This window comes from Bos indicus x Bos taurus, chromosome 1 (genome assembly GCF_003369695.1).
Source record: "Bos indicus x Bos taurus breed Angus x Brahman F1 hybrid chromosome 1, Bos_hybrid_MaternalHap_v2.0, whole genome shotgun sequence".
NCBI classification, from domain to species: Eukaryota; Metazoa; Chordata; class Mammalia; order Artiodactyla; family Bovidae; genus Bos; species Bos indicus x Bos taurus.
In genome coordinates, this window is record NC_040076.1 from 151,384,786 (window position 1) to 151,400,573 (window position 15,788).

Here is a 15,788-nt window from a genome sequence, read left to right on the forward strand (position 1 = left end):
TAGTGTTCTGCAGTCCAGAAAGAGAGCTCTCACCAGGAACCAATTAGCCAACACCTTGATCTCGAACTTGCAGCCCCCAGAACTGTGAGAAATAAATTTCTGTTCTTAAGCCACCCAGTCTATGCTGTTTTGTCATGGCAGCCTGAGCTATTACATGATGCTCCAGAATTCCATGCAGTTTGGTTCTTCCCTGAAGCTGAACCCAAGTTCAGAGCCTGGAGAACTGAGCTGTGAGTTGGAGGAAGATCTTGCAAATATCACAGTCATCCTACCATATTGCAAAATTCCTTCTGCAGAGTGAACCTAGGTCCTTCGTCCCATATATGTATTGACAAGGTCACCTGAATTGCCTATTCCCCAAATTTTGGTGGAGAAAAGTCATTGTAGTTGATGTCAATGGATCCAGCCCATCACAAACTCACTGCTGTTTCCTTTCCCTCTATTGCTACTTCACACAGTATAACACAGAGCACAGTGAGTGGTATCATATATCATCTCACACCATGTGGTTTAATCAAGAATGTCTTTATTCCTACACTAGGTAGTAAGGATGAAATTTCACATTAGCTATTCCTTTTTCAGCACCCACCCCCCCGCCCCCGAACTAATGCTTCCATGTTGTCTTAATGATAAAAAAGGATATCGTTTTAACTCATTTCCAAATGAGGTTTTACTTACAATGTCAAGAAAAATTTCTTTTTGCTACCAGGCCAAGAAAAAGTTTAGGTAATGTCAAGTTTCTTTTTTACACAGTTTTTAAATCATTGAAAGAATTTTCAGGAAAGTTTCAATTCCTTTTTTTTTTTTTTTTGAAACTACTAGAGTGCAGTCCTTCACAAATCATCTGGCCCAAGCCCCCGCCGGCAGAAAACACTTCACAAGTTTAGGGGTCCAACTCTGAGGTTGTGGTGTGGGCTTCATCACTTCTGAGCTGTGCGGCTCTGTCTCAGGAAAGGTAATCTCCATTGCATGAGTTTTTAAGACAGAGGCAGCAGTGCTGAGGCTCCTCCTGACTCTACAGGGAAACTGGAACACATTGAGCTTCACACGCTTCCTTGGTCTCGAACCGGTTGGCATTGCCCCCACAGCCACCATACCAGAATTGTCGGCAAGCCTGCTCCTTCTGATTATAGGACCATTTCAGGACATAATCCTGGCACTCTCCTTTCACTGGAGCCAGGGAACAAGGATCTACAAGAAAGCAAATGCAGAAAAGAGAGACCTGCATGAGTGAGACCTTCACAGCTTAAAAAACGAATCCTAACCTCACTAACAACTGGCAACTGGCTGTGTGACCTTGAGGGTAACTTACCCTCTATGAGCCTCAATTTCCTCAACCATGAAGACAATATTTAAAAAAAAAAAAAAAACGCATTACAAGTTTGTCATAAAGTGTCACATAATATATGTGAAAAGGGTAATACAATTAGAGCTATTATTTGGCACAGTGTATAGTATATGGCAGATATACCAGACAATGTATAAATGAGTGAGTGAATGAATCAATAAAGCTTTTCTCAATTAAATGCTAGCACACCAAATTCAACAGCACATTAAAAGGATTGTATACCATGATCAAGTGGGATTTACCTCTGGGATGCAAGGATGGTTCAACATATACACATCAATAAACATGATCACCACATTAGCAGAATGAAGTGTAAAAATCATATGATTTTCTCAACGGATGAAGAAAAAGCACTTGACAAAATTCAAGAGAACTCCTCACTTGCTTATCATGCTTATTTCCCTTTTTTTTTCAAACCATCTCTCAATCCCTTGCCTAATCCCCAAATGTTCCAGGATTCTAAAGGCCTAAGCAAATCAAGCTAATTTATTATTTACTTCAGCCTAACACTTACCCAAGAAGTTATCTATTAAAAGGAAAATACAATGTTCCTGGAAAATAGCATTGAGAATCCACCCGTTGCAAGAGCAAGATCTGGAATGCCTATTTTAAATTTTAAACCAGACATGAATTTTCCCAGGTCTGTAACCTCTATCTTTTAGGGAGAACAGATTTCCTTGGGCACACTCTATACTGGAGGAAAATATTCTTGTCTTATAAGCGCAGAATGATGGTGTCTTCCAAATAATTTCCCTTGGCCTTCCAAGTACTCCCAAACAAAGAGGATGTTGTCTTCAGAAAGAAATTCATGGTCTGTTCCCGGGAAGTTGCCTACTCACCTCCCACTAGTATAATCAGCACAGATCAGTTTCCCTGAGTGAGCAGATGTGCTGGATCCCAGCAAATGAGATATATTCATGGGAATTGTCTTCTACCTTAAATAAGCACATCAGAAATAGCCTGTTCCATGACTCCATGGAGGGTGTAACAGAGCAAGTAGCAAGTGCCCAGGATAAACCAGAGAAAATGCTTCTCCAAAAACAGGGGGGTGGGGGTGATCAACAGAAAAAAAATCCAGTGGTGACCTTTGTGCTCTGTAGGGTCAACAAATAGACTTGGGGCTCAACAACCAGCTGGTCCCAACCTCTACCATTACAAGCTGATTCCAAACAGACAAGCCAAGCACTAGCGGAACAAACCATACACTTCTCCCAGTGACCCTTTGTGGTTTTCGTCTTTAGACGATCCACCCTTGTCTTTCAGTTCAGTTCAGTCACTCAGTCATGTCTGACTCTTTGCGACCCCATGAATCACAGCACACCAGGCCTCCTCGTCCATCACCAACTCCCGGAGTTCACCCAGACTCACATCCATCGAGTCAGTGATGCCATCCAGCCATCTCATCCTCTGTCGTCCCCTTCTCCTCCTGCCCCCAATCCCTCCCAGCATCAGAGTCTTTTCCAATGAGTCAACTCTTCGCATGAGGTGGCCAAAGTACTGGACTTTCAGCTTTAGCGTCATTCCTTCCAAAGAAATCCCAGGGCTGATCTCCTTCAGTCCAAGGGACTCTCAAGAGTCTTCTGCAACACCACAGTTCAAAAGCATCCATTCTTTGGCGCTCAGCCTTCTTCACAGTCCAACTCTCACATCCATACATGACCACAGGAAAAACCATAGCCTTGACTAGACGGACCTTTGTTGGCAAAGTAATGTCTCTGCTTTTGAATATGCTATCTAGGTTGGTCATAACTTTCCTTCCAAGGAGTAAGCATCTTTTAATTTCATGGCTGCAGTCACCATCTGCAGTGATTTTGGAGCCCAGAAAAATAAAGTCTGACACTGTTTCCACTGTTTCCCCATCTATTTCCCAGGCAATCAAACATGGGTTGCTTCTTCTAGATTATACTTCTTAGGGTAGCACTGCCCAGCAGAACTTGCTGCTATGAGGGAAACATTCTATATCTGCCCCATCCAATACAGGAGCTACTGCCCATGGGGCTGCTGGGCATTAGAAATGTGGCTATTGCAACCAAGGAACTGCATTTTTCCTTTGATTCAATTGCAAATTACTGAAATGAAAATGGAAATAGTGTGGTGCAGCTCTAGGTAAATGAACTAATTATCTCTAGGTGTTCTTTGTAACCTAACACTCAGGAAGCCTCAGGCTCCTCTTTTTCTTTTTTTTTTTTTATCAGTATGATACAGTATGAGGGGCCATTTCACCCACATAATTATTGATAGCTTCCAATTTTATATTTGGTGCTATTTTCACCATGAGTATTAACTTTTGTCATTTCAGAAGAACCCTGCAGCAGGTGTCAGTTTTACTGAAACAAGTCCATGAAATTCAGGAAGAAAGGAAAGAAAAATGGGAGGAGAGACAGAAGAGCGCTGGAAGGTTGCAGACAGCAATGACCGGGAAGCTGCAATTGTGCCGAGGTCGGTTTTGTGTCCTAGTGTACGTCTTGTAACAGTCCTACCAGGAGGAGAAAACCACAGAATAGACCTGTGTACTCTGGAGATACCACTGAAACTGAAAGTATACCAAATCAGCCTGGTTGCTGAGAAGAGAAAGGATGTTTATTTAATTCTTCACAACTAGATACAGCAAAAGGGGCCAGAACTGTAGCAGAATTTGGCCTGAGATGCAGGAAGCCATGGGAGCTTAACAGTACTTAGGACTGAAGAGGGCTCTAAGTTCAAATAATATGGGCCTGAGCAGTAAAAGACAAGCAGATATGGTCCAGATGGACACTGTGGAGAGGATGCAGAGACAGGCAGGTGATGGGAGAGATGGAATGAGGACACGGGGTAAAGAAGAAGATAAAAGGGTTACTTCGGTGGCACAAAAGGTGTGTATTCAGGGCAGTGGTGGCCAGTGAGGCCCTTGGGACCATGTAGAAGCCTGTGTGCCTTACCCACGCACCTGAACATGGTCTCATAACAATGGGGACCACAGAGGAAGAGACATCACATGGCTAGATCTGTATCTTGGAAAAAATGAGTTGGTCTTCAGAATGGAATTGGGGAAAGAACAAATGGGAAGAAAGGAGACCCATTAGAGTACACTGCAATTACACTTGAGGTGGATGGTAGATGATATCTTGGGAAGATGTAGAGAAGGGGGCAGGTCCGAGGGATGCTGAGGAGGGAGCCATGTCAATATCTGGTTCCCAACTGAGGATTCGGTGGTGAGTGGAGAATGACTGGTGGTATGTGGGCTTAGTTTTCCATTCCTGGGCCAGCATGGCTCCTTCCAGTACAGAAATAAAGGGAGAGAATGTTCTAAGGGCAGGCAAGGCCGGTCTGATTAAATGGATTTGTGTGAGATGACTGTCAGCATTTCCAGTGATACAGTGTGGAGGGCAGCTGAACATACTAGTCTGCAGCTTAGAACAGAGTTAAAGATGCAAGACATGGATTTGGAATCATTTATCCAGAGGGGATAGTTGAAGTCATGGTAGTAAAGCTTGCCCGGTAGTATGTGTAGTCAGCTTCAAGGTCTGAAGACAAGACTTGGGGAAGGCATTGTGGATTTACCATGAAATTAATGAAGCCTAAGCTTCAGGGCCCTTATGCACAAAGGGCCCATATGTGCATACTCCTCTTCAAAATAAGTATTTATTTTTGTCCTTAAGTAATTTTCTATCTTTTTTTTACTGAGGGTCCCTTAAGTTCTATGAACTTCAGACTCCATAATACCTGGGTGCCCCATGAGAATGAACCTAGAGAGAGGAGCCTAGGGCTGATCCAAAGTGGAAGAAAAGATAAGGATGTTGTCTCTGAAATGCAAATCAAAACTACAGGTGCCTCCTCACACTGGTCAAAAGGCCATCATTAAAAAGTCTACCAAAGATTGAACAAGATGGCAGAGGAGTAGGTGGACATGGAGTACATCTCTCTCCACAAATACATCAGAAATACACCTTCAGACACCGAAGTGCTTACAGAACACCAGATGAGAGCAGACAAGAGTACGTGAATACCAGAAAATAATATATAGAACCACGGAAAACTCAAGATCAAGCCCGGAGCCTTCAGAGTGGGAGCACCGACTCCAAGACCCTAGACTACCAGAGAACTCCTAACCCTAGGGAACATCAAATAGTGAAAACTCCCACAAAGGAAACCACTTCAATTCAAGACCTGGCATCACCCAACTACCAGTAGCACCCTGTGCGGATGCTTCATCCAAACAATAAACAAGACAAAAATGCAAACCCAATCATCAGCAGACAGGATTACCACCTCACTCAGCCCTCCCCATCAGAGGGGGAAAAAAAACTCAGCACAAATCTCACCCTATATAAAGCTTACACAAACCACTGGACCAACCTTAGGAGGGCAGAAACCAAGAGAAAAAAGAATTCAACTTTGAAACCAGGAAAAAGGAGACTTCAAGCACAGTAAATCTAAAAAATAATAGTGAAAAGGCAGAGAAATACTGCACAAATGAAGGAACAAACTAGAAACATAGAAGTCTAAATAAATGGGGAGGAAATAGGAAAACTACCTGAAAAATAATTGAGAATAATGATAGTAAAGATGATCAAAAACCTTGAAAACAGAATGGAGAAAATGCAAGAATCAATTAACAAAGACCTAAAAAAATTAAAGAATAAACATACAGAGACAAACAACACAACTACTAAAATTAAAAATACTCCAGAAGGAATCAATAATGGAATATATGAAGCAGAACATGGATCAGTGAGCTGGAATATAAAATGGTGCAGATAACTGCTGAAGAGCAGAATAAAGTAAAATGAGAGAAGAACTGAGGATAGTCTCAGAAACTTCTGGGACAATATTAAATGCAACAACATTTGAATTATAGGGTTCCCAGAAGAAGAAGAAGAGAAAAAGAAAGGGTATGAGAAAAATTTTGAAGAGATTATAGTTGAAAATTTCCCCAAGATGGAAAAGGAAATAGTCAATTAAATCCAAGAAGGGCAAAGACTCCCATACAGGATAAACCCAAAGATAAACACACCAAGACACATTCTAATCAAACTAACAAAGATTAAACACAAAGAAAGAATATTAAAAGCAACAAGTCACTTACAAGGGAAACCCCATAGGTTTAACAGCTGATCTTTCAGGAGAAACTCCACAGGCCAGAAGGGAATTAAAGGATATATTTAAAGTACTGAAAGGGAAAAATCTACAATCAAGATTACTCTACCCAGCAAGGATCCCAAACAAAATTGATGGAGAAATCAAAAGTTTTTCAGATAAACAAAAGTTAAGAGAATTCAGTACCACCAAACCAGCTTTACAACAAATGTTAAAGGGACTTACATAGTCAAGAAATATAAGAGAAGAAAAAGATCTACAAAAATAAACCCCAAACAATTAATAAAATGGCAATAGGAATGTATATTTCAATAATTATTTTAAATGTAAATGGATTAAATGCTCCAACCAAAAGACACAAACTGGCTGAATGAATACAAAAACAAGACCCGTATATATCCTGTCTACAAGAAACCCACTTCAGACCTAAAGACACATATGACGGAAAGAGAGAGGATGGAAAAACATATTCCATGCAAATGGAAAGCAAAGAAAGCTGGAGTAGCAATTCTCATATCAGACAAAGTAGAACTTAAAGAATATCACAAGAGATAAGGAAGGACACTACATAATGATCAAGGGATCAATCCAAGAGGAAGACATAATTGAAATATTTATGCACCCAATATAAGAGCACCTCAATACATAAGACAAACACTAACAGACATAAAAGGAGAAATCAACATTAACACAATAATTGTAGGAGACTTTAGCACCCCAGTTACACCAATTGACAGATTATCAAAACAGAAAATTAATGAGGAAACACAAGTCTTAAATGATACATTAGACAAGATGGGTCTCATTGATATCTTCAGGACATTCCATCCAAATGCAGAAGAATACACCTTCTTCTCAAGTGCACATGGAACATTCTCCACATGCTGGGTCACAAATCAAACCTCAAGAAATTTAAGAAAATTGAAATCGTATCAAGTATCTTTTTCAAACACAACCCTACGAGACTAGATATCAAATACAAGAAAAAAAACTGTAAAAAACACAAACACGTGGAGATTAAACAATACATTTCTAAATAACGAACAGGTTACTGAAGAAATCAAAAGGGAAATCAAAAAACTCCTAGAAACAAACGACAATGAAAACATTACGACTCAAAACCTATGGGATGCAACAAAAGCAGTTCTAAGAGGGAAGTTTATAGAATACAATCCTCCCTCAAGAAACAAGAAAAACATTGAATAGACAACCTCACTTTATACCTAAAACAACTGGAAAAAGAAGAACAAGAAAAACCTCAAAATTAGCAGAAGGAAATAAATCATAAAGATCAGAGCAGAAATGAATGAAAAAGAAATGAAAGAAACAATAGTAAAGATAAAACCAATACAATATTGTAAAGTAATTAGCCTTTAATTAAAATAAATAAATATAAATTTTAAAAAAACCTAAAAGCTGGTTCTTTGAGAAGATAAACAAAATTGACAAACCTCTAGCCAGACTCATCAGGAAAAAAAGAGAAGAATCAAATCAAAAAAATTAGAAATGAAAAAGAAGAGGTTACCACAGACAATGCAGAAATGCAAAGGATTATAAGAGACTATTGTGAACAACTATATGGCAATAAAATGGATAGCCTGGAAGAAATGGACAGATTAAAAAGTTCAATTTTCCAAGACTGAACCAGAAAGAAACAGAAATTATGAATAACCCAATTACAAGCACTGAAATTGAAACTGAGATAAAAATCTCCCCCAAAATCTCCCAAAAGCCCAGGACCTGATGGCTTCACAGGAGAATTCTATCAAACACTTAGAGAAGAGCTAATGCCTATCCTTCTAAAACTCTTTCAAAAAATTGCAGAAGGAACACTTCCAAACTCATTCTACAAGGCCACCATCACTCTGATACCAAAATCAGACAAAGACAACACACAAAAAAGAAAACTACAGGCCAATATCACTGATGAACACATATTCAAAAATCCTCAACAAAATGTTAGCAAATAGAATTCAGCAACACATTAAAAAGCTCATACACCATGATCAAGTGTGGTTACCCCAGGGATGCAAGGATTTTTCAATATATGCAAATCAATCAATGTGATACACCATATTAACTGAAAGATAAAAACCATATGATAATCTCAAGAGATTCAGAAAAAACCTTTGACAAAATTCAGCACCCATTTATGATGAAAACTCTTCAAAAAATGGGCATAGAAGGAACTCTGCCTCAACATAGTAAAGGCCATATATGATAAGCCCATAGCAAACATTATTCTCAATGTTGAAAAACTGAAAGCACTCCCCCTAATATCAGGAACAAGACAAGGGTGTCCACTCTTATCGCTATTATTCAACATAGCTTTGGAAGTAATAGCTACAGCAATCAGAGAAGAAAAAGAAATAAAAGGAATCCAGATCAGAAAAGAAGAAGTGAAACTCTCACTATTTGAAGATGAAATGATACTATACATATAAAACTCTAAAGATAGTATCAAAAAATTACTAGAGCTAATCAGTGAATTTAGCAAAGTCACAGGATATAAAATTGATACACAGAAATCACTTGCATTTCTATATACTAACAATGAAAAATCAGAAAGAGAAATTAAGGAATCAATCCCATTCACCATTGCAACAAAAAGAATCAAATATCTAGGAATAAACTTACCTAAGGAGACAAAAGGGCTGTACACAAAAAATTATAAGACATTGATGAAAGAAATCAAAGATGATATAGACAGATGGAGAGATGTTCCATATTCCTGGGTGCAAGTATGCAAGTGTTCATCACTCAGTCGTGTCCAATTCTTTGCAACCCCATGGAGGCCAGGTTCCTCTGTCCATGGGATTTCCCAGGCAAGAATACTGGAGTGGGTTGCCATTTCCTTCTCCAGGGGATCATTCCAACCCAGGGATTAAACGTGGTCTCCTGCATTACAGGCAGATTCTTTACCACTAAGCCACCAGGGAAGGAAGAATCAATATTGTGAAAATGACTATACTACCAATGCAATCTACAGATTCAGTGCAATCTGTATCAAAGTACCAATGGCATTTTTCACAGAACTAGAATAAAAAATTTCACAATTCATATGGAAATACAAAAGACCCTGAATAGCCAAAGCAGCCTTGAGAAAGAAGAATGGAGCTGGAGGAATCAACCTTCCTAACTTCAGATTATACTACAAAGCTACAGTCATCAAGACAGTATGGAACTGGCACAAAAACAGAAATATAGACTAATGGAACAAGACATAAAGCCCTGAAATAAGCCCATGCAACTACGGGTACCTTATTTTTGACAAAGGAGGCAAGAATATACAATGGGGCAAAGACAGCCTCTTCATTAAGTGGTGCTGGGAAAACTGGACAGCCACATGTAAAAGAATGAAATTAGATCACTTCCTAATACCATACACAAAGGTAAACTCAAAATGGATTAAAGACCTAAATGTAAGATCAGAAACTATAAAACTCTTGGAGAAAAACATAGGCAGAACACTCAATGACATAAATCAAAGCAAGATTCTCTATGACCCACTTCCTAGAGTAATGGAAATAAAAACAAAAATAAATAAGTGGGACCTGATTAAACTTAAAAGCTTTTGCACAGCAAAGGAAACCATAAGCAAGGTGAAAAGACAGCCCTCAGAATGAGAGAAAATAATGGCAAATGAAACAACTGACAAAGGATTAATTTCCAAAATATACAAGCAGCTCAAATAACTCAATACCAGAAAATTAAACAACCCAATCAAAAAGTGGGGAAAAGAGCTAAACAGACATTTCTCCAGAGAAGACATACAGATGGCTAACAAACATGAAAAGATGCCCAACATTGCTCCTTATTAGAGAAATGCAAATCAAAACTACAATGAGATATCATCTCACACTAGTCAGAATGGCCCTCATCAAAATGTCTACAAACAACAAATGCTGGAGAGGATGTGGAAAAAATGGAACCTTCTTATACTGTTGGTGGGAATGCAAATTGATACAGCCACTATGGAAGACAGTATGGAGATTCCTTAAAATACTAGGACTAAAACCACCATATGACCCAGAAATCCCACTCCTAGGCATATACCCAGAGGAAAGCAAAATTGAAAAAGACACATGTACCCCAATGTTCATTGCAGCACTCTTTACAATAGATAGAACATGGAAGCAACCTAGATGTCCATCAACAGATGAATGGATAAAGAAGTTGTACATATACACAATGGAATATTACTCAGCTATAAAAAAGAGTGCATCTGAGTCAGCTCTAAGGGGGAGGATGAACCTAGAGCCTATTATACAGAGTGAAGTAAGTCAGAAAGAGAAAGATAAATACCATGTATTAATGTATATATACTGAATCTAGAAAGATGGTACCGAATATTTTATTTGCAGGGCAACAGTGGAGAAACAGACATAGAGAACAGGCTTATGGACACAGGGAGAAGGGAGGAGAGGATGAGATGTATGGAGAGAGTCACATGGAAGCTGACATTACCATGTGTAAAATAGACAGCCAACAGGAACCTGCTATGTGTCCCAGGAAACTCAAGCAGGATCTCTGTATCAACCTAGAGGGGTGGGATGGGGAGAGAGATGGGAGGGAGGTTCAAGAGGGAGGGGATATATGTACACCTATGGCTGATTCGTGTTGAAGTTTGACAGAAAACAACAAAATTCTGCAAAGCAATTATCCTTCCATTAAAAAATAAATTAACTTTTTTTTAAAGTCTACCAATAACAAATGCTGGAGATAGTTTGGAGAAAAGGGAACTCTCCTACACTGTTGGTGGGAATATATTAATAAGTTGCTGTAGCAACTATGGAGAACAGTGTGGAGGTTCCTCAAAAAAACTAAAAATGGAGTTGCCATATGTTTCTGCAGTCCCACTCCTGGGCATATATCTGGGGGAAAAAAATATAATTCAAAAAGATACATGTATCCCAACATTCACAGTAGCACTATTTGCAATTCGCCAATACATGGAAACAACCCAATATCCATCAACAGATGAATGGGTAAAGAAAATATGGTACATAGGTACAATGGAACATTAGCCATGAAAAGGAAAGAATGCCATTTGCAGCATTGGACCTAGGGGCTTCTCAGGTGGCGCTAGTGGTAAAGAACCCCCCTGCCAATGCAGGAGACCTAAGAGATGTGGGTTCAGTCCCTGGATTGGGAAGATCCCCTGGAGGAGGGCATGGCAACCCACTCCAGTATTCATGCCTGGAGAATCCCAAGGACAGAGGAGTCTGTGGGCTACAGTCCATGGGGTTCCAAAGAGTCAGACACGCCTGAAGCAACTTCAGACACACGCGCACAGTTGGACCTACAGATTATCATACTAAGGGAAATAAATCAGAAAAAAAGACAAATACCATATGATATCACTTATATGTGGAATCTAAAATATGATGCAAATAAAATTATCTATGAAACAGAAAGAGACCCACTTATACAGAGAACAGACTTGTGTTGCTATGAGGAAAATGGTTAGGGGGGATGGACTGGGAGTCTGGGGTTAGAAGATAGAGTGGATAGACAACAAGGTCCTACTATAAAGCACAGAGAACTGTATTCAATATCCTGTAATAAACCACAATGGAAAAGAATACACACACACACACACACACACACACACACATAACTGAGTCACTGAGCAGAAATTAACAGAACACTGGAAATCAACTATATTTCCATTAAAAAATAAAGAAAGGATAAATTTCAAAAATTGTGTTGTCTCTGCAGCTAACACAGGAGAGGACTTGACGAGGAAGGCAGTGGGCAGCAGTGATTCAGCCCTGAGGAGCTGCAGTCATCGAGGTCTGACCAGTCCTTTGGTTCCTTGATGGCTTTCAGCACACCCTTAAAGACAAGAAACAGCTCTTTCTTCTGAGTGGAGGGCGGGCAGGGAGCAAGGCTGGCAGCTACACAGGGAGTTGCAGGAGGTTGCACTTGGCTGCCTTTACTTCTGAAACCAAGAAAACAGGGCAGGTGCTAGAGGAGAAGATACGGAGGAAGGGGGGTGAGGAGGAGGCAAAGGCTCGGGGCAACCATGGGATACAGCAGGAGAGGGCACTGGCCAGGGCCAAGGAACAGAGCTCCGGGGAATTCTGGAAACCGTCTTGCCCCTGTGAATAGCATTGAACTACATCATGAGGAGGCTCTCTTCCACCCTGTTCACCTTGATTCTGTGCGGAAAGACTCACTGGGGCCGTGTTTCTCACTCTCAGTTGCTCAGGAGAATCACCGGCTCAGTTCCACACCTAGAGATTCTGATTGGATTGCTCTGGGATGAGGCCTGGGTGGTGAGAATGCTTAAAACTTCTCAGATGATTCTCAATTACAGCCGAGATTGAAAACCACTGCCCTAGTAACCTTTAGCACACTTGGCAGACATTATACACAAAAAGCGTTAAGAGTCAGCAAGATAAGCTTTTCTGTGGTTAATGTCTAGCCTAAGGAGGGGAAATGTTACTGTCCTGCCTAGTATTCCCATGTCTGTCTAGTTTTTCCTTTCCTCTGGATATGTGTTTTCTTTGGAAAAGACAAAGGACAAATCAGCATCTTAGCAGCTAGCTTGTATGCTTACTGTGTGGCTAACATATGAATTATCAAGTTTCATTTTCAAAACAACCCCATGAGTCAGGCACTCACATAATCCCCATTTTACAGGTCAGAAAACTGAGCTGCAGAGAGAGGAAATAACTTTTCATGGCCATCTAGATAGAGCACCAGAGACAGAATCATGCAGGCACATTCAAAACCTCTGGGAGGCAACCTCTCATCTAATCTAAGTGAGACTGACCATACCACTCTCTAGAAACTCTCAGCTATCCTTTCCCTGCCTTTTAGAAACTTCAGAATCAAATGCCCTCAGATCTCTTTCTATGTGTTTACTGTTTGGCTTAATTTGTTGATCCCATGTAAGAGGTGGCAATGGCATTGGCCATAATCCAAAATTGATGCTACAGTTGCCTTGAAAAATGAAAGTGTTAGTAGCTCAGTTGTGTCCAACTCTATGAGATCCCATAGACCGTAGCCTGCCAGGCTCCTCTGTCCATGGACTTTTCCAGGCAAGAATACTGGAGTAGGTTGCCATTCCCTTCTCCAGGGGATCTTCCGGATCCAGGGATCAAACCCAGGTCTCCTACACTGCAGGTGGACTCTTTACCGTCTGAGCCACCAAGGGAGCATGGTTGTCTTAGACGGATCCAAAATGTTCCTTAAACTCGGTCATAGCACATGTGGCCACTCATAGATGAAGGAGCCTTCTACAAGCCAGAGCATCTTCCCTAAAGGTCAAGGGTATGTTTGCCACTTCTGCAATAGATCATTGTTTCCACAATGAAGTACAGACACTCCATGGGGTGAGACTCTATAACACTCCCTCAGACAGCTTCTGTTAGCTCCATACTTAAAGTCAAATAAAAGTCAGCCTTCTACTATTTCCTTAAACTAGTTATTTTTAGCTGCATACACGAATCTGTGCTCTTGCAAGCAAACTACACAAAGCTGATGTCTGCATGCTAACACGGTGCACAGGATTTTTTTTTTTAAGCTAAAGATTTTTAAAGGTAAATTCAACCCAAGGAGCAAGGAGTAGTTGGGTTTTTACCATAGACATTGCCCGAATTTCTTTCTTTTCCAGTTTTTTTCAGTTTTGCTGGATCTTTTTGATGATTTTCTTCAGCATCGTAGCCACTCTTTTCATAATTCTCAAGTGCTTCTTGCTGAGTGATAGACGTCATTGTGGCTTCTCTATTCTCCTCTCGAAAAGAGCCTGCTGCTTCGAGTGCTTCCAAATCATCAGTAAGGCCAGATTTGCCAAACTGGCGCTTGGGCAACCTGCGCAGAAACAAAAGACTGGGAGAATGAGGGGGTGAGTCCCACTTGGTACCACTGGGCTCGGGGCGCTTCAGGCTTGGGTATCTGCTGATGGCTTCATTATCAAACCAGCTGTTGTCTTAGGTTTGCAGGACAAACATCAGAATAATATGTTTAGCATGATCAATTTTACCTCCAGGAAGTGGGATTAGAGAATGGGAAATGCAGTGGATAGGAAAATTGTTACTGATTGCTCTAATACACGTACGTGCTCCTTGAATTTTATTGGTCCTGTATTACTCTTACTATTGAAAAATAAGAAAACAAAAAACCAAACCATATCAGAATCGTTAAACACAGGAGCATCTGAATCCCAGTGGTTTGAGTCAAGGACTGGTTTGCCTGTGACCTGAGGAAGACAGGCAATGGTTTTTCCAGTGGTCATGTATGGCTGTGAGAGTTGGACTATAAAGAAAGTTGAGCGCAGAAGAATCGATGCTTTTGAACTGTGGTGTTGGAGAAGACTCTTGAGAGCCCCCTGGACTGAAAGGAGATCCAACCAGTCCATCCTAAAGGAAATCAGTCCTGAATATTCATTGGAAGGACTGATGCTGAAGCTGAGACTCCAATACTTTGGCCACCTGATGAGAAGAACTGACTCATTTGAAAAGACCCCGATGCTGGGAAAGATTGAGGGAAGGAGGAGAAGGGGACGACAGAGAATGAGATGGTTGGATGGCATCACCGGCTCAATGGACATGAGTTTGGGTAAACTCTGGAAGTTGGTGATGGACAGGGAGGCCTGGTGTGCTGAGGTTCATGGGGTCACAAAGAGTTGGACATGACTGAGTGACTGAACTGAACTGAACTGAACTTAGGGAAACAGTCCCTGCAGGGCACAGAGCCGTGGGACAAGCCCAGCCCCGCCCTCAGCCTACCTCTTGACAGGCAAGATGCGTTGCAGCAGGGTGTCCCCTCGGCTTGGGCCCCCACACTTTTCAATGAGCTCTGGAGGTGGGTACTGATTAGTGTCACCTAAAAATGAAATAAAACATCACATCAAATAAAGCATAAAATGATATGAAGCTCAAAAATAAAATGAAGTAAAATAAAGCACAAGACCAAAATATTATCCATTAAGACATAAGACATAAAATAAAATCAATTAAAGTGTAAAATATACAATAAAACAAAATAAAGTATAACAAAATAAAATAGAAAACAAAAAAGTCTATTGACATAAAATCAAAAAGATGTAAACTCAAAGCACAAAATACAAATAGAAAAATAAAAATACAAGCAAAATGAAAGTATAAAATGAATTCTATTGTATAAGCAATATAAAATTAAGTCATAACATAAAAGAATAGAACAAAATATGAAATGCAACCTAATGTAATGAAACACATAAAGTAAAGCGAAATTAAAATAGACTAGAAAAATAATCCTCTAGCCTCCTTCTCCCTCAAAGAATCACTAAGCCTTCAGTCATCTGTTACAGTTCCTTCTTCCATCTCTTGCAAAGGTAAGGAATCTCAAGGTTCACTGACCTTTCTAGAATCAC

General features: G+C 40.2%; 1 protein-coding gene across 2 annotated transcripts in view; it reads right to left on the reverse strand.

Moving 5' to 3' along the window:
- Positions 1 to 603: 603 nt before the first annotated feature.
- The window catches only part of LOC113896956 (collagen alpha-4(VI) chain-like), a 140,225-nt gene continuing 125,040 nt past the window's right edge, over positions 604 to 15,788 (reverse strand). For both annotated transcript variants that reach the window (XM_027549124.1, XM_027549118.1), the window contains 3 exons: positions 15,163 to 15,259; positions 14,016 to 14,245; positions 604 to 1,191 (listed from right to left, as the gene is read on the reverse strand). In XM_027549124.1, the coding sequence (XP_027404925.1) occupies positions 1,016 to 1,191; positions 14,016 to 14,245; positions 15,163 to 15,259 (503 nt within the window). In that variant the 3' untranslated portion in view covers positions 604 to 1,015. The remainder of the gene's footprint in view (positions 1,192 to 14,015; positions 14,246 to 15,162; positions 15,260 to 15,788) is intronic.